The sequence below is a fragment of the Nannobrachium achirus genome, assembly GCF_963921795.1.
Source record: "Nannobrachium achirus genome assembly, chromosome: 20".
NCBI lineage: Eukaryota > Metazoa > Chordata > Actinopteri > Myctophiformes > Myctophidae > Nannobrachium > Nannobrachium achirus.
In genome coordinates, this window is record NC_137827.1 from 29416893 (window position 1) to 29436384 (window position 19492).

The 19492-nt window shown below is 43.3% G+C and overlaps 1 protein-coding gene across 1 annotated transcript in view; it reads left to right on the forward strand.

The window, feature by feature from the left end:
* The first annotated feature begins 1715 nt into the window (after nt 1–1715).
* Nucleotides 1716–19492, forward strand: part of meis2a (Meis homeobox 2a) — a 132919-nt gene continuing 115142 nt past the window's right edge. Inside the window, exons 1-6 of the mRNA XM_080750064.1 lie at nt 1716–1997; nt 2584–2816; nt 3896–4037; nt 4389–4439; nt 5384–5434; nt 5987–6136. Of these exons, the coding sequence (XP_080606190.1) occupies nt 1986–1997; nt 2584–2816; nt 3896–4037; nt 4389–4439; nt 5384–5434; nt 5987–6136 (639 nt within the window). The 5' untranslated portion in view covers nt 1716–1985. The remainder of the gene's footprint in view (nt 1998–2583; nt 2817–3895; nt 4038–4388; nt 4440–5383; nt 5435–5986; nt 6137–19492) is intronic.

Genomic DNA, 19492 nt, shown 5'->3' on the forward strand with positions numbered 1-19492 from the left:
TTAAAAGAGCCCAGGCTCAGTGAAAAAGGGCTCCACAGCAATCGATGGCCGGAGCGTTGCTCCTCCTCTAAACTTCAATCTCCTCACATGATTGATGATCTTGTGGAGCTTTGATAATTGACTACTCTGAGGTAAGGCACGGATTTCTATCAAGAGAGGGGATTGGACGAAAAGAAACATACAACATTACTTTCTCCACAAAAAGCTTTTTTCTCCGTGGAAAAGTTCATTCTGTGCTTAGAGGGGTGCTCCCCGTGTATCGTTTAATTTGCTAAACAGACCCGAGCATAATTAGCTGTGAGATTAGCAGGTATTACTGAGATATTACATAGGCACACCGGCTATAACCACAACAAAGATAACAAGTAAGCGTCATGCTCATAAATTAAACTCGAAATGCATCAGATATCCTGGTATTTGAATTGACAATGTTCATGCCTTATGAGCTTTTGTTTGGCTGTCATGTATATAAGCATGGATCAAAGTTTAAATATTTATTGATGTTAATCTTTTGTTGACGTTACACTTTACCGCGCGTAAAAGGTAATTCGGACGCGTCGTGCGTAATTCTGAACCACATTCTATATCAAGCCAAGTAAAAGTTAGTCCCGCTTTTAATTCGCTTTATTCGAGTCTGATCTAGCAGCTGCAGCCCGTGTGTGCGCGCGTTGCTGTAAACCAGTGGTTCACAAAGTGGATTCTAGGGACTCTGTGGGTTCCTTTAGGGGGCTCTAAACTGACCCTTATGAGTATGTAACTCTCACAGTATCCACGGGTGCATTCGGTTCCATGTGTACACTGTCAGAGTCAAAAGGATAGTTCACACAAAAATACATTTCTATCGATTACTCACCCCACACATGGATATTTTTTTGTTTTTGTCACATTCCTAAGCCAATAATTTGATGACCAGCAGTGGTTCCCTATGGAGACACAAATAGCCTGCTTTGTTCCCTATGGAGACACAAAGAGTCTCCTCAAATTATTGGCTTTGGAAAGCGACAAAAACGAAAAGAATATCCATGCATTGAAGTCTCCATGGTGTGAGTAATCGATAGGGAGAAAAAAAAAGTCATTTTGGGGGTGAACTACTCCTTTAAGGGGAGACCTTGAAAGTTAAAAGTTTGAGAAACAGTGCTGTAAACCTTCCTCACTGTGCGTTTTCTTGCTTTTCTCTATAGGCTCTCTCCTCGGAGAAAGAAAGAAAGAAAGAGAGTGTGTGGAAGTCTACCGTGCCGTGTTGTGTTGGCTTCGTCCTCGTGCATACTCTGCACATCACAAGGTTTGGTCTCTCCTCTCTCTCTCTGGAGCTGCTGTAGGACTGGCTATGGCCACCGCTACTTCCGGGATCCGTCATTTCATTCGCCCACCGATCAGCGCCGCTCGCTGACTCTGTTCTATAAGCAAGCTAGCAGCCAACCTGCCAACACTCGCTGACACTCACTCATCTCAGACCGCGAGATAGACGAAATACCTACGGGGGGAAAAAGGAAAAGATCTCAATTGCAATCTCTTAATTTCTACTGCTTTTTCTTTTTCACGCAGTAATAATAAAACAAGATAGCGATCCGGAGGCATACAGGAGACGCCGGACTTGCGGGATGAAAACCGGGCTAAAAAGATTCATCCTCTCTTGAACATCATCACCAACCATCATTCATTCATTACCTTGACAACCTCTGGCTTTGATTGACAGCTGGAGTGGCAAAAAGCCATGAGACACGACAGTTTAGTTACATGCAGGTTGTTGATGGGCCGATTGTAACCTTCAGTTTGGCGCATTTTTTTCTTTTTCTTTTTTGAGGAAAGAGGAAAACAAGAAAAATTGCAAAACTCCTGATGCTACTGCTTCAACTCAACCACATTGGCGAATAGGAGAATTCGCAAAGTTGGTTGAAAAGGGAATCTTACCACTAAATCACTTTCTATACGGACTGGGATATTAAATATACGACACATTCAGGAGTTTATTGGAGCGCAGCCTGATGGCGCAAAGGGTAGGTTTTAAATCTCCAACACTTACCAATACAAATCCACTATAGCATGGCCGGTCTATCGCTACCCTCTTGTCAGTCGCGGCTAATTTACAAAGTATTCATATCTAAGCCGGTATATTTGACATTTTCTCAGTAGCCTATACTCTTCAAGCAAAGTGACAGCCTCCGCTTTGCCGACAGCCTCCGCACAGAACACTCGTGGAAGCACTTTTGCACTGGACTCCAAACTAATTCGGTGTTTTACCAAAGTAGCCTAACTCTGCACCGGGGATACCGAGATACCGAAGTTTGGAATATGTTTTTGGTAATAACAAACCTTATCATTGTATCTGAACGATAGTTTGGCACGATGTAATGCTTTCTGCCCGTGTAGTATAGCCTATAGTCTAGAGTAGGCGATCAGAAGAAATTCAGCCTACACACTTTTAGTCTCTTTCAGTATATAGGCTACAACTTACTATTTTTGCGTGTTTATATTTGAAATAGCGTGTTATGTTGTGATCATTGGCCACATTTATGAACAGAAAAGGCAACTACGGGCACCCGCTGACTTTCTTTCTGATTTTTATTTTTATTTTTATTGCAGTACGATGAACTGGCCCATTACGGTGGCATGGACGGAGTGGGAGTCCCGGCGTCTATGTACGGGGACCCGCATGGTCCACGGCCGCTTCCCCAAGTCCATCACTTGAATCACGGACCACCGATCCACGCCAGCCAGCATTATGGGGCACATGCCCCCCACCCTAACGTTATGCCCGGCAGCATGGGCTCCGCTGTCAACGATGTTTTAAAGAGGGATAAAGATCAAATTTATGGGTAAGTTGGCAATAAGCACACCCCGTTACCCCCATTAGACTGTTTTAAAAGTTTCGGAGAGAGGATTGTATTGTTTAATTTTACCCTTTTTCTTCTCTCAACTTGAACTTTAGCATTAAACTTTCTGGACGCCTAATAAACATTTATACGCCTAATTTTAAGTCAGTGTGCGCGGAGGTATATTTTTTATGCGCTGAAGCGAGCATCTCCAAACCTATAGCTTGAAACTGCAAATAAAACAATATGCAAACTCAAGTCTGTAAATTAATAATACAAGTTACCAGCAACAATATGGACAAATCATTTGTAAAATTGTAGGAGGACTGCGTGAAGTTTGTTTTTTGCCTAAATATTAGGCTACTATCTTTGAAGATTAAAAAGTGTTGTCGCCTGGCTGTAGGATATTAAAAAAATATATAATAAGTGAGAAATTGCCAGGTTTAACTCGCAGTGTTCCAATGTTTCGGTAGTGCATTAGGAAAAGCCTATATACTCGGATTATTATAGCGTAATTACAAAAGTCTTTAAGCCAAATTTAAAAAAAAAACTTCAAATTTACGGCAAACAGTAACCAAAGCCTAAAATGCAGTTCTTTATTTGCAAAAGGCCTAGTGTTATTTATTTTTTATTTTATTTTTATTTTTCATTTATTCTTCTAAAGTGTGTGTGTGTGTGTGTGTGTGTGTGTGTGTGTGTGTGTGTGTGTGTGTGTGTGTGTGTGTGTGTGTGTGTGTGTGTGTGTGTGTGTGTGCGTGTTACATCAGTGGTTCTCAAAAAGTGGATTTCAGGGACTCTCTATAGCTTCCTTTATATGGGGGTCTAAATTGACCCTTCCAAGTCTGTAACTCTGACAGTGTACAAATGGAACCAAATGGACCCGTTAACGGGTCCATTTGGTTCCATGTGTACACTGTCAGAGTAGAGACCCTGAAATGTGAAAAGTTTTAGAAACACCGTGTTGTTGTCACATAAATATAGTTCTATATCAGGCGTTTGTTGGCTGCTGTGCATTGTTGCACCGGCGGCATGGCGGGTGCTTGTGCAGCGGCTCTACAGACTGCGTGTCTCCTCTCTTGCAGTCACCCTTTATTTCCCCTGCTCGCTCTGGTTTTTGAGAAGTGCGAGCTGGCGACGTGCACGCCGAGGGAGCCGGGAGTAGCAGGCGGGGATGTCTGCTCCTCAGACTCCTTCAACGAGGACATCGCGGTCTTTGCCAAACAGGTCACTTTGAAAATAATATCTGATCGTTTTTTAGATCATATTTAGTTCTTCTGTGTGGTTCATGCGTCACGACACGTATACACATGCCTATCTTATCTTAAAACTTTCAGCCGAAATGTATAAGGTTCGGGGCTATTTGAAAATAAAGTGTGTGTTATATAGGCTACAACTTTTCTTTTTTTTGTGATAGAAATTATAACTGTGTTTTTCTAATGTCAATTGGTTGTCAAATGCACAATTGAAGACAGGTTTGTGTAATTTATCAGTTTGCCGTACACTTGGCTAAAAAATAAACACGCATTTTGCACACTTTATGCCAAACTAATAATTACATTTGGTGTGTTATTTTAGGTCAGAGCAGAAAAACCTTTATTTTCATCAAATCCAGAGTTGGATAATTTGGTAAGTGCACCGTTCGAGCTTACTTTACGTATAATTGGTTGTCAACTTTATAGGCTACTTGTTTGGTGTATATTTCCATTGCATGTAGGCCACATTACAGTAAACAAGTGAGCATTTGGTGCAAACTTCAGCACGCATGTTAAATTGCTTTGAAGCGAACTTTGAGGGGTCTCGAGTGGTACCGTGCTGTGCTGCCAACAGGAGGCCGAGAGAGAAGCTCCTGATACGGGCTAAACGCTCGACGGGCAGCCGATAGAGCCTCGGTGCGCTGGTCACTCATTAGACTGAGGCTGCGGCCACACTGGCCGCTGTCAGCGCTCGATGTATGGACTATAGCAGTGGTTCTCAAACCTTTTCATGTCAAGGACCCCTAAATTAATGTGTATTTGGCCGCCGAGCCAAATCTGAATAGATTATAAGCCAAGGAACCCATACAAGATTTGTGGTGTTTAAAATGTCAAAAATATTCAAACATTTTCAAAGAATGTCAAGATTTTGTATTTTTAAATAGCTGATATATATTAGGGGACCACGGACCACCATGACTCTTAGAGTACCCGTAAGGGTCCATTTGGTTCCATTTGTACACTCTCAGAGTAACAGCCACATAGTGTCCATTTGGTTCCTAACTATCCATCATTTATCTGGGGAGCATCGGACTATAGTATATCCCACAAGTGACCATGCTGACCTTAATGTATTTTGTCATATCAAATTCAAGAGTGGAAAGCACCTTTAGGCTACAATAATTCTTTGCTTGCAATACAACCAAATATTATGATGTGTTTAGTTCTACCTCCTTGTTTTTACTTAATTAAAGTAAATTGTAGGCCATCATGTTATAGGTGGACATATTAGTGTAAAAAATATTGTTATATAGTGATATAATTTTAGCCTTTATTTACTGATGTAAAACATGCTCCATTTTGTTCCCACCCTTTCAGATGATACAAGCCATACAAGTATTACGGTTTCACCTTTTGGAATTAGAAAAGGTAGGCTAAATGATATAATCCTTGATTTTGGCAATGGATTGTTTGACCTATTGCCAATGCACCATGACATGCAGCTGCACAAATACAATTATTCAATTAAATGCTGTTGATATAATAATTGAACACATTTGAATATTCAGTGTTGTGCATTCATAATCATATAGCACAAAAAATATTTAAGTGTCAACAACACAATTATATTGTGAGAAGGTCACAATAATAAAACAGGTTACTATAACCAACAATGAATGCAGCTGTGTAGTGACTTAAATTGGTAAAACATATAGAAAATCCCTTTGCACGTGTTACACATCCTTATTGATCTAGAGATTTAGTTTCAACTGCTCATTATCTCTGCAGCTTATGGCATGCTGTTTATTTTCTGTCGTTCAACTTGTTGCTCCAGTCCCTGGAGAATAATAAGCACTGAAACAATTTCACTATTGTTTCCTCGGCTTGGCCGATAATGCTGCTTAATTGGAGTTATTCTTGGACTGACTGCACTGTTTCCACATCCTGAAAAAAAATGTATTTTGTCCTTATTGTTTCTAGGTGCACGAGCTCTGCGACAATTTTTGCCACCGGTACATCAGTTGTTTGAAAGGAAAAATGCCAATAGATCTAGTTATTGACGAGCGGGATGGCAGCTCCAAATCAGATCACGAAGAGCTGTCGGGATCTTCGACTAATCTAGCAGATCACGTAAGTGAAGTTTTTGCTTCTGTTGTTGTGTTTTTAAATGTCACGCTTTCTTCTTTTGCTGCACGAAGTTGTCTTGTCTGCATGCATGCGGCGGTGCCGTGCGTTTGTGCGCGCACGTGTGCACTTTTGGTGTTTGTCGATTGTGGACCAATTAGCATTTCTGTGAGTGGCCATTTTTGATCGTCACTTGTTGGGGAAAAAAAGAGAAAAGGAGGGGGTAAAATGAGCTGTGTATTCTGTGTGGACAGTCTGCATTACTTGTGCTATATGTGTTCAATTATGTCAACTTTTGCTTAGCCTCCTTCTTCCGTGTGTGACCCTGCTGTTGTGCCATAATAAGCACACAGTGCAGCGCTCTGTTCCGAGTGGAGCATTTGTCGATCGATGTTTTAAGGTCAAAAGCTAGATGTGATACAATGGAATGAGTTATTGTTTTAGCCTTTTGATTGGGGGCATTCGTGTGTACATAATGTGTGTGTGTGTGTGTGTGTGTGTGTGTGTGTGTGTGTGTGTGTGTGTGTGTGTGTGCGTGGATACGTGCGTGCGCGCGCACGCCGTTCACCCCTTTGCATTATAGTGTTGTTGCACGCTGAAAACGCGAAGCAATTATCTGTTAGGCAGGTTTAACGCTATAAAGCAGGGTATCAGCAGCGAGCTTTAGCTGTAGGCCAATATTAAAACAGAAAGGGGCTTTATTTTGGTTATGTGAGAGCTGGATAGGCTATATGTGGCCTGTGTGCGTAAAGCTGCGGATTTCGCTGCAGAGGTGGAGAAAGTGGTGGCCTGTTCAAATAGATCTGAAGACTGAAGGTTTATTATCAACGTCAAGTTCACGAGGCATGATGGCTCGTCCTGGAGGCCTTCCATTGCTGTTGATGTTAATGTGTTTAATTGTTTCTTATTGATTGCTGAGTGGTTTGCGCTGCAGTGGCTTTCCTCCTCTCCGCGCGCCCGTTTTATGGCCAGAGGCTCCATAACGCCGAATTCAATTATATGCACCTGAAGTACAGTGCCTTTAAATTCGAGCATCGATTCTCTGGTTTAAAACGTGCATTTTCGGCGTAATAAACGTAGCCTCTTTGGTTCAGTATGGGACGGACTGACAGTGAGATATTGAGCTGATATCTGGTGAATTATTAGTGTTGCATCCTGGTGATCAGTGGTGGGAAAAGTACTCAATTTTTTGTACTTAAGTAAAAGTATCAATACTGCATTGTAGAAATACTATGTTACAAGTAATAGTCCGGAATTCAAAAATGTACTTGAGTACAAAAGTATTGGTATCAAAATATACTTAAAGTACAAAAGTAAAAGTACTCATTGTGCTGAAACGCCCCATTTCACATGTTCAAAAATGTAATATAGGCCTATATATATTTTGAAAATAGACGCACTTTGAGCTTGTAGATCTGCTATTTTCACATGGCGGGTTAAAGTGATTAGTGTGTTTTGAAATAATAAACAACATCTACAAAGTAACTAGTAACTAACTAAAGCTTTAAAATAATTGTAGTGGAGTAAAAGTGCAATAGTTTCCTCTGAGGTGTAGAGTGGAGTAGAAGTAAAAATATGTGAATACTCAAGTAAAGTGCAAATACCTCAAATTTGTACTTGAGTACTTGAGTAAATGTACTTAGTACATTTCCACCACTGCTGGTGATAACGCTAATGTTTTGGTGCAACAAGAGAGCGACTATCGCGACAAAGTGACTGGTTAATATCTCAGCAGCACGAGCCCATGCAAGCCTATTATGAATTAAAGCTGATTTAAGTGTTATGCAAAGTCACTGCATCTGTTAGGTCTGGCCATAGGCCTAATAGCGGCGGATTTCCTTTCAAAGCCCGCCGCCTTTTATACAGGACTGCTCAGTGCACTGCACAAGGTGAATTAAAACATAATTAGAAGTAAAGGTGCCAGTATGGGGGGGATGAGAAACCGTCAAAATGGCAATATTGTGGAGCCTCAGCAAAGTGTAGAAATGAGGCATGCTGTTGTTTATATTGTAGAGATTAGATAAACTAGCCTGTTTAGTTTCATGGCAGATGGTTGATACTCAAGCCAGTTTCCAATGGTGCCTTGTTGCTGTGCTCAGACCTGAAGCTGTGTTACCAGGTCACTTGTGAGAAATATTTTTGATAATTAGAAAATTAGACATGCCAATAAAGAAAATCAGGAGCAGCAATAAACAAACCTGGAGGCACATGACAAGTCATTTATTCTGGGCTGGTTGGGACCGACTGACCACTTGGAGTTGGTCAGGAGGAATTTATATGTTTTGGAGGGCTTATTTGTTTTTGTTGTTTTGGTGGCAGCAATGGATATTTTACTTCACCTCACTGTTGTGCTGTGACAAAGCAAGAAGGTGGCTATGCAATTTTTGTGTGTGCCTGTTTACCACTAGAGTGAAATCTGAACCAATAAGTGAATTTGATGGCTGTGCAGTCCAATTATCAGCATTCAAATAATGAAATGAAATGCACTCTGACTTAAACCAACCAACTGGGCTATATTACAGTGTTATTGTATAAATAACAAGGAATATAATGCCTTATTGTTGCACATAGTGCGTGTATGCATGTGTGTGCACGCGCGTGTGTGTGTGTGTGTGTGTGTGTGTGTGTGTGTGTGTGTGTGTGTGTGTGTGTGTGTGTGTTTGTGTGCGTGCGTGCGTGCGTGCGTGTGTGTGTGTGTGTGTGTGATAGTGCTCATAGAAGTTAATAATGCTTCAGGAATGGTAATATTACTCTCAGAAACTGAAACTAGTGAAGTGAAAATAATGTGCTTCGTGCAGTGGCATGCTTGCACAGGGACTGTGTTCAGGTTTCCATGTACAGTGTAATCAAGGCCTGTAGTAAATAGTTAACTCCCTCAGCTGTAATTTCCATATGTAATTGAAATGGGTCGAGCTCCGTGTGCCCAAAATGTGTTTCGAGTATGGAAACAATGCATAAAAAAACTGCGCACGACTGCAGAGCTATAGCACTGTAGGATGGAAAGCAATCTCAGCCTTACTTTGTACGCCAGTTATTTATTTGATTATTTATTTTGTCTCTGTTTCATTATTCATTTCTGTCCTCTCTCCTCCTTGAAGAGAGGAAGGCAATATGATAGTTAGATATGCTAATTTATTTAGTTAGACTCTCTCACGTCCATTTTTCTTTGCTTTGATATGCATTTTTAATATATAGCCCCGGGCTACATCTCATTTGGTGAAAGTTGGTCTTGCTGGAGATGATGAGGCTCTTCACAGCGAAGGAGGCAGCAGCCCCCATTGAGCCCCCCCTCCCCCTCCTCTTTCCCTCCTCTATACCTGATGGCAGAGCCTAATAATAAGCAGAGTTTTATTTACACTTGAATGCTGCATTGTCTAAGACAGTGGTTCCCAAACGTGGGGTCGGGACCCCAAGTGGTGTCCCCAAATTATTTTGTGGGGTCCCCAGATGATTAGCTTAATGTAAAAAAAAATGTCTCTGTCAACGGTAAACAAACCAAACATAAGTGTATACAGGGTATCTGCACATTTCTAAAGTGACAATAAGGATTTTCAAGACCGTTTTAATACCAAACTGTCAAATATTAAGCAAGAGGCGAACATTGTGAAAATAGTTGCGAGGCGTTGTGAGCATGTAGATTGGCTATTTTCACAATATTCATCTGTGGAACCGAGTCACATTAAATGTAATACCTACAATTCCAAGTGCTTGTCAGGTCCCCAGTTCAAATATGTGTATTTTGGGGGTCACAGCCTAAAAAGGTTTGAGAACCCCTGGTCTAAGAGATGCTTGGACTGTGGCACACTAGTCAGAGGGGATGAGGCCTTGCTAACTTGATTCCCTATCCGCTCGCTGTGGCGATCCCACGTGGTAAAAAATCTGCAGTGCTAATTTAACTCGGAAAGAGTGTATACAAATGTAAACAAATGGACCCCCAAGGGTCCGTTTGGTTACATGCATTTGTAACTACATCTCATTTGGTGAAAGTTGGTCTTGCTGGAGATGATGAGGCTCTTCACAGCGAAGGAGGCAGCAGCCCCCATTGAGCCCCCCCTCCCCCTCCTCTTTCCCTCCTCTATACCTGATGGCAGAGCCTAATAATAAGCAGAGTTTTATTTACACTTGAATGCTGCATTGTCTAAGACAGTGGTTCCCAAACGTGGGGTCGGGACCCCAAGTGGTGTCCCCAAATTATTTTGTGGGGTCCCCAGATGATTAGCTTAATGTAAAAAAAAATGTCTCTGTCAACGGTAAACAAACCAAACATAAGTGTATACAGGGTATCTGCACATTTCTAAAGTGACAATAAGGATTTTCAAGACCGTTTTAATACCAAACTGTCAAATATTAAGCAAGAGGCGAACATTGTGAAAATAGTTGCGAGGCGTTGTGAGCATGTAGATTGGCTATTTTCACAATATTCATCTGTGGAACCGAGTCACATTAAATGTAATACCTACAATTCCAAGTGCTTGTCAGGTCCCCAGTTCAAATATGTGTATTTTGGGGGTCACAGCCTAAAAAGGTTTGAGAACCCCTGGTCTAAGAGATGCTTGGACTGTGGCACACTAGTCAGAGGGGATGAGGCCTTGCTAACTTGATTCCCTATCCGCTCGCTGTGGCGATCCCACGTGGTAAAAAATCTGCAGTGCTAATTTAACTCGGAAAGAGTGTATACAAATGTAAACAAATGGACCCCCAAGGGTCCGTTTGGTTACATGCATTTGTAACTCTCGGAGCTTGGAGTTACAAATAGATAAATTAACACTGAGGATTTTTACTGTGTGGCTCTGTTGGCAATCACAGTATCAGCAAAGCAGCCATCCACAAGTCAACACAACCATAACACCACACACACACACACACACACACACACACACACACACACACACACACACACACACACACACACACACACACACACACACACACACACACACACACACACACACACACACACACACACACACACACACACACACACACACCGATCTACAACGCCTCGCAGGGCGTTCTCAAAGTATTAAAACGTTCTTGAAGATCCTTAAATTGTCACTTTATTAATGTGCAGATACCCTGTATACACTTATGTTGGTATATTTATACCGTTGAGTGAGACATTTCTTTACATTAAGCTAATCATCTGGGACAGGGGACCCCACAAAATAATTTGGGGACCCCACTTGGGGTCCCGACCCCAAGTTTGAGAACCACTGTCCTTCATGATATGCATTTGATGATTGGCACAGTGCGTGGACCAATCTTTACATTTCCAGAGTGAAATGAACAGCACATATTTCACAGGGTGTTGTTCGTCAACGGTGTATACTCGTTTAGCTTTTAATTAATGGAATGTCTGTCTTGTCTTCTCTTCTCTACATCCAATTAAGGAGGCAAATAGAATTAATGGTGGCTGAATATTATGTGTTCTAATGAATTAGCCTTTGTGCCTTCCTGTGCTATTGTGCTGCATCTTTAGTCAAGCTGTACCAAGGAGGTGCTCTCTCTCTCTCTCTCTCTCTGTCTCTCTGTCTCTCTCTCTCTCTCCCTCCCTCCCTCCCTCCCTCTCCCTCTCTCTCTCTCTCTCTCTCTCTCTCTCTCTCTCTCTCTCTCTCTCTATCCCTCTCTCTCTCTCTCTCTCAACACCATACAGCTGAAAATATTTAATGACTTATTGCATAGTTCACAGATTTACCTTGAAGGAATATTGAGGGCTCTGGGGTTGTGGCACTGTGTTATGCAGAGGTTTTCTACTGGAAGGTATGGCAGAGTAGTTCCCTGTAGAGGTTACGTGTAGGTTATCTTGGCTCTGCACAGCTGGAGTGAAGGGGGATAAAAAAAAAAGACTTCTGTTTACATTCAATTCTCCAGCACAGGGTCTGACCACAATAAGCCACTGGTCAAATGGTGGTGATGTCACAAGTTTAGTCAAATAAAGGCAATAGCTCATCTTGTGCACACAATGATTTACTGTGTTTATCATTTGAGATGGAAGCTCTGCAATGCTGTCTTGGCGCTGTGTGTGTGGAGTGCACAAACAGGCCCTCGGTCTGCAACACAATACAACTCTGCCTCCCCACGTTCACCCACAGCCAGCCGGGCCCGAGGCCGAACCGGGGCCGGTGAACCGTGGAATTTCTCGGCTTTCGAGGTGTTCTAATTCAGTGGTTCTCAACCTGTGGGTCGGGACCCCCCTCCCAAATTATTTTGTGGGGGTCCCCAGATGTTTAGCTAAATGTGCAACATTGTTTTCTCACTTAACAGTAAACAAAACCAACATAAAGTTTAAGTGTATAGAGGGTATGTGTACATTTCTCAAGTGACAATTTAAATGATAAATTAAACATTGGCCAAATTGTCAAATATTAGAGGCAGAGGTTGTGAAAATAACGCGAGGAGTTGTGAGCATGTAGATCGGCTATTTTCACAATAGAACCATGTTATACAAAATGTAATTGAGTGATTGATTGATTGATTGATTGATTGATTGACTGATTGATTGATTGATTATTTTATTAGACAAAAATGGAGAACAGTACAAGTATAGTCAATACAATTGAAATGTAGTACAGTACAAGTACAGTTAAACACCCTGCCTAAAAGGAGCATCCCAAATAAGACTTTTTACAGTCTTTTTTACGTTGGAAGCCCTCTGTATTTAATGTCTCAACTCTTAGTGCTCGTCAGGGTGGGGGTCCCCAGTTAAAATATGATTATTTCAGGGGTCACGGCCTGAAAAGGTTGAGAACCACTGTTCTAATTCAACTAGCTGACTGGCTATGTTTGGACTCCCCCCCCCCCTCGTCAAAATGGTGTACAGTTGAGTTGGAGCTGTCTGTCTTTTCCAGACAATTGTTTTGTGATGGTGGGATGTCTGCTGGCCGTACATTTCCTATTTGATTAGTGTTCAGAGGCTGGGCCCTGTTGGCAGGCATACCTAATCACCACTGCTACCACGGCTAGAAAGAGAGTGAGAGAGAGAGAGGCTCCTGGGCTCACTTGTTGCGTCTCCCAACCTCCTTCCCCTTAGCTGTATGTTTGAATGTGCTGTTGTAGACGACTATGATGACGGATGGTTATTTTAGGGCAATGAGATAAGTATGTTGATCTAAATTTGAAGGAAATACATACTGTCTCAGCAACTCATAGTGTATGTAGGCTGAACATTTGAATTGATTATTATTACAATTATTAGAAATTAGTACAAGTAGAATTATATTATTTATTATTTAATTATATTACTAGAACCCTCGTGTTGTTTTTGGACTTCTACTTTATGATAACTTTTTTTTAACCATTTGAACCCTAGCATCTCTATTCTGAGGGGAACATTCACAACTTACCGTTATGATGCATTGTTCTGAATGATTCACACAATAACTCAAATGCGCCCTTCTCTTAAAACACACTGTGGTGAATTATTAGCCACTTAATTAAGGACTCTTTATATTGTGGGTGTTGTAAACATGTATAGCCATTGAATAGATGTGCACCTATACACTTAAAGCGTCGCACTTTTCTAAAGCGACTGTGTATAATTACGCCGTTCGACTCAACAAAAATGTGCGAGGAGGTTTTTAATGGCTCATGCCGTGTGGCAAGATGTGTCTTGAAATGTCAGCTCGCTTTGTGATTTATGGTCCTGTGTGTTTCTGGTGTGTCAGCGATTTGGGACGTGTTCAGCACAGGATCCTCTCCGGCTGCTCCTCGCAGCGGCAGGGCTACGCATGCACGCACGCGCACACACACACACACACACACACACACACACACACACACACACACACACACACACACACACACACACACACACACACACACACACACACACACACACACATACAGGGGCGTCACAAGGGGGGGAAAGTGGGACTGAGTTACTAGGGCCCAAGGTGGAGGGCCCTGTCTTTAGCCATTGAAAAATAGCAGATATACAAGAAAATGTGTGCAATCTTTTTAAGCAAACATTTGTAACTCAAATTGCTTCTGGGAGGTCCCTGGAACTAAATATTTTGAGATGGGGGTCCGTGGGCCAAATACATATCATTTCGTGGGTCCTTCACATGAAAATATTTGAGCACCACTGACAAAGAAACATTGGTTTTTCAAAAAACCTTAGAAGGATTTGAAATATTTAGACTCCGCACATATTTTCAAGATTTTTCAAAAATAGCAGATCTACAAGCTCGCAGCGCGAATATCTGCTATTTTTCAATAGTTAAAGCACAAAATGTGAGTGAATCCTTGTACCCAGGGCCCAGAATTTGGTGCGACACCCCTGCACACACACACACACACACACACACACACACACACCGGGATAGTCGTTCTCAGCCTGCCGTACACTATAGCAGCACGCACCGGCAGATTTCCTCTCCCCTCCCTCCCGGTTCCAGGGGAATTTGAGTGAAAATTCAATGATGCCGCTAAATCAATTTTATTTGAAATTCCTAGGGATGTAGGGAGAGAGAGAGAGAGAGAGGAGTGAAGGAGGGGTGAGATTGTGCTGTGCCGGGCCAGGCAGGTGTGTGTAAATGAGAAAGGGGGGGACAGCAGCGATGGAGACGTGAAGCCCCCCACCACCCCCCTCAGCTCTCCTGTGGCCTCCCGGTACTACAAGCCCCCCCCCCTCCCCCACCCCTCACATATTGTCTCCTGCTTTTATATTAATTACAACTTGTATTATCAGCCGCCACTCGCTAACCCCGACAAATAGAAAAGGCTGCCCCCAGAGACCGCGCTTCCCTTTGTATCTTATTTTCCATCTAGTCCTCCTATTGTGCTCATGCTTTCGTGTGCGAATCTGTGGATGTGGACGTGCGTATGGGCACACGTGTACACATTTGTGTGTGTTTGTGCGTGTGTGACAATATATGTGCGTTTGTGTTCTCCTTATGGTAACGGTGCTCTTTAACACAATTAGTGGAGAGCTTGGAGAAAACCATGTTTGACTCCTAATTATGCTCAGCTTCGGGGAATAGTCACATGGGCAAAAGGCTTTTCTTTTTGCCTCGGCTTCTTTCTTTTTCTTTTTTTCTTTTTAGGGGCTTCTTCTTCTTCTGTAGGTTGAAGAAGTCTGTTTGGATGCCATGGTTTCCCCCCCCCCCCCTTCTCCACAGCTTGTTTGAACTTTAACAGACCCAGGGGGCTATGACAAAATGTGTGTGTGTGCGTGTGCGTGTGTGTGTGTGTGTGTGCGTGTGCGTGTGCGTGTGTGTGTGTGTGCGTTGGGAGGTACGGTGTCTGATGATGCACACTCCATACTGTAGGTCGGAGAGGTCCACTAAATTATTCATGGGGAGGAAAGGCTGTTGCTTTTGTCGCCTTGTTGAGTGCGGAAAGTTAACGCCATTGTTGGGATATTTGTTGTCTTGTTCTGGACACATGGTTATGGATGGAGGTGTGCCAACTGTATGAAAGGGGGAGTGAAGTCTCTCCTGTATGTGACCTAGTAAAGGTAGCCGTTGTGTTTCTAAAGGCCTTTATGTACATGCAGTATATCGTTGTTGTCGGGTGAAAACCTTGTATGTCCAAAACTGTTCGTTTTGCGTTTATCGTTTTGAAAACGATTTAAACTATTGAAAACAGACGATCTACAAGCACACAACGCCTCGCACCGCGAGGCGTTGTGTGCTTGTAGATCTGCTGTTTTCACTACTTTTGTGCGACGGTGAAGCAGGGCTTTACTTTGCGAAAGAACATACAAATTTGAAACTTGGAGATACAAGGTTTCTGCCCAACGACGACGATATAGTACAGTCCTTTTTACCATATAAGAGGCAAAACTTAAGCCGTATCTACTGTACATGCATCCAGGATAGTTTCTTCCAGTCAACCCTATAGAGTAGCAAATCATGGCAAAATGTAATTCCCTTTAACGCCATTAGCCGAGGTGTCTTTGAATTTAATTTAGTGCAAGGGCCATTAAAAATGACACATTACTCTGCAATGATAGCTAAATTAAGTCCTATCGATTCAGCCATGGCATTAAAGCCATGCTGTGGCATTAGTTAGCGAGTGAGTATGTGTGCGTGTGTGTGCAAGAGAGAGAGAGAGAGAGAGAGAGAGAGAGAGAGAGAGAGAGAGAGAGAGAGAGAGAGAGCTTGCAGTCTCTCAGGTCTGTCTCACTGGAAGTGGGTGTCTCATTGTGAGGAAGTAGAAACCAGTCATTTTCTTCCCTTGGAACAACAACAGCTCGTTTCTGAGTGCAATGGACCCAGCTCTGCCTAAACACATAATACACCCTGGTAGTTTGGCCTTTTCTCCCCTCTCTTGCCCTTTCTCTCTCACTCACTTATTGTCTCCACCAGCCGAAGGCTGAGGGAGAGTATGTTTTCCCCTCCGTCCGTCCGTCCGTCCGTGCGTCCGTGCGTCCGTGCGTCCGTGCGTCCGTGCGTCCTCGCAGTTTGTGACCACCTAATCTCAGTCGCCGTTGGCCCGGGCGCTGCCAAAGTGAGCACACACATTCCCTGGATGCCAATCTAGAACCTCTGCCCTAAATTTTTCAAATGGGCCTTTTCTAGCGCCAACTAGTGGCCGATGTTTGCAAAACACATTTCTGTGCACTACTCTTACAGATTTTGTCCAAAAATCCTACAAATCGGTAGGCAATATCTCGACAGTCATGTGATCGACACGGATCTGTCCGATTTTGCATATTCCATCCTGATTGGCTAAGATTGGCTTCCAAAGTTTGTGGAATTGAGCCGTTTTGAACAAAATGCCTCAAATCACAAACGCAAAGTGCAATTATCATGAAATCGCGCACACACCTTCCCACTAGGCCGAGGAAGAAATGCCACTTAATTTTTTTTAAATCAGCCTCATGGTGGCGCTATAACAGGCCGATTTGTGGTTTTACCTATAACTCCACCGATCAGTTTCAAACTTTGTAAGCCCACTCCCTAGAGGCTAAGGATAAACCTTTGCCCTGCATTTTTCACATCAGCCTTTTATAGCGCCACCTTTGGGCCGACATATGTAAAACACATTTTTGGATATTACTCCTTGAGATTTTATGCAAAAATCACGCAAATCGGTACACAGTATCTCTATAGTCATGTGATCAAGTCCGATCAGTCTGATATTTCATATTCCATCCTGATTGGCTAATATTAGCTTCCAAACTTTGCAGGATTGCTCCGCTTTTGAACAAAATGCCTCGAATCATCAACACAGCTTGCGATTACCGTGAAATTTGCCACACATATTCCCACTAGGTCAAGGAACAAATGCTACCTTTTTCACATTGGCCTGTTATAGCGTAACCATTAGGTAGACTTTAGCAAAACACATTTTTGGAACACAATGCTTCAAATCATGTATGCAGCGTCCGATTGCCATGAAAGATCTAAGGTGAGGAACATATGCCACCCTTTTTACATTGGCCTATTATACAGTAACACCACAAGTACGCACGGCCTGGTGGAGACCTGTGCTCGGAAGAGCACTGCTTCTAGTTCTCTCTGTCTTTGTCAACCTCCCCTCCGCCGCTTCATGACATTCCGTATTGAGGCATAATGAATGTGTTCTGAGAGGGTTGACGTGCTTTTCTTGCGGTGTCTCCAGGCATGGTAATATAACGTTGTTGTCGAGTGGAAACCTTGTATGTCCAAGACCGTTCGGTTCGGTTTGTATTTATCATTTTAAAAATGAACTAAACTAGTGAAAACTAGTGCGAGGCGTTGTGTGCTTGTAGATCTGCTGTTTTCACTACTTTTGTGCGACAGCCTTGTCCGATGAAGCAGGGCTTTACTTTGCGAAAACAAACGTAGAAATTTGAAACTAGGAGATACAAGGTTTCTGCCCGACAGTGACAATAAGCTATTTGCCATGAACAGAGGTCTGCAAACCCATGAAGTGCAACCATGTGCCCTTGATCAATGGCCCAGGAGGTGAACACATCACAAATTGCCCGTCCCACTTGAAGGAGGGATGCCTTTTCTGCCCCTCTTCACTCTGGAGGGCCAAACCCGCGCGGGCGCTATTGTTCGGCCTGTCTCCTCACCCCTTCTTCTGGGGGTAATTCTCTGAGTTCTTTATCTGATTGCCATCCGGCGAACAGCTGACGCAGAGAGGGTCTGGAGTGGAGCGGAGGGGCTTGAAGGGCCTTGTGTGTTTTCCTGTCTGCTGTTTTCAGCTCTGAGCTGTTTGAGAAAACAGCCCTCCTTCCCCCGAAAAACTTAGCAGATAAAAGGGCCTCGCTTGTAGGCACAGCAGCAGCAGCCATCGCCTCCGCAGCAGAGGCAACAGCGGCACACAAGGACCGGGGGCACCCAGGGGAGCCATGCAGGCAGCCGCTTGTCTTATGCTAGCCTCGCTTTGCTGTGCAACAAAAGCTCCACTTCTCTCCGGGCTCTATGCTGTCTGTCCTCGTCCATAACAGCTCACTCTGTCTGGGGCACCGACACAGGCAGGAAGGCAGGCAAGCAGGGAGGCAGGCAGGCTCCTCTCTGGCGGGAGCTAAGGGAAAAGAGTTCATCGGAACGGGAACGTTGGGACAAAATGGTAAAAAAAAAAAAAAAAAAAAGCGTCTCCTTCTTGGAATATTCTGCGGCATATAGGCTACATTTTCCCTCCTCTTTCATATATATATACTGTATGTATGTGTTTGTGTGCATTTGAGGGAGAAGAAGAAGAAGAAGAAGAAAAAAGCCAAAGCGGGGACTGAGAAGTGGGCTGAGGTTTGTGGGAAGCCTTGGTGCAGGCCTGTGTTTGTTTGGCTTGGGCTTGGCTCAAGGGGGCCGCCGCTCGCGGGGCCCCAGACAACATTGGGCTCACGTTAGCCAACATTTTGTCATCATGCTCAGGTGACAAGTTAAATTGGGATAGACTAGCTAGAGCTGAGTGCTGTGAATGTGTATGTGTGTCAAGTATTGGGCGTGCATCAGCACTGTGTGAGAGGTTGATTTTAGTCTGCGCGCGTGCGTGTGTGTGTGTGTGTGTGTGTGTGTGTGTGTGTGTGTGTGTGTGTGTGTGTGTGTGTGTGTGTGTGTGTGTGTGTGTGTGTGTGTGTGTGTGTGCGTGTGTGCGCGTGCGTGTAATGGATGACGTGGTCAGTCTGTCTCTCTGGCATGAATGGCAGAGGAAATTCCACCTCTAGCCTGCCTTCGTGTGCCACTGATAAAGCCTTTCCTGTACAGTAGAAATCCTGTTTCGTTACACCGACCAGCAGGGCACTGGGAATGACCAGGAAAGAGAGAGTGAGAGAGAGAATGAGAGAGAGAGAGAGAGAGAGAGAGCGAGAGAGAGAGAGAGAGAGAGAGAGAGAGAGAGGGGATAGTGAGGGGAGGAGATTAAGTAGAGGACAGTCAACTTAAAAGCGACATACTATTTTATTCTTCTCTTTGAAGTTAACGGCTG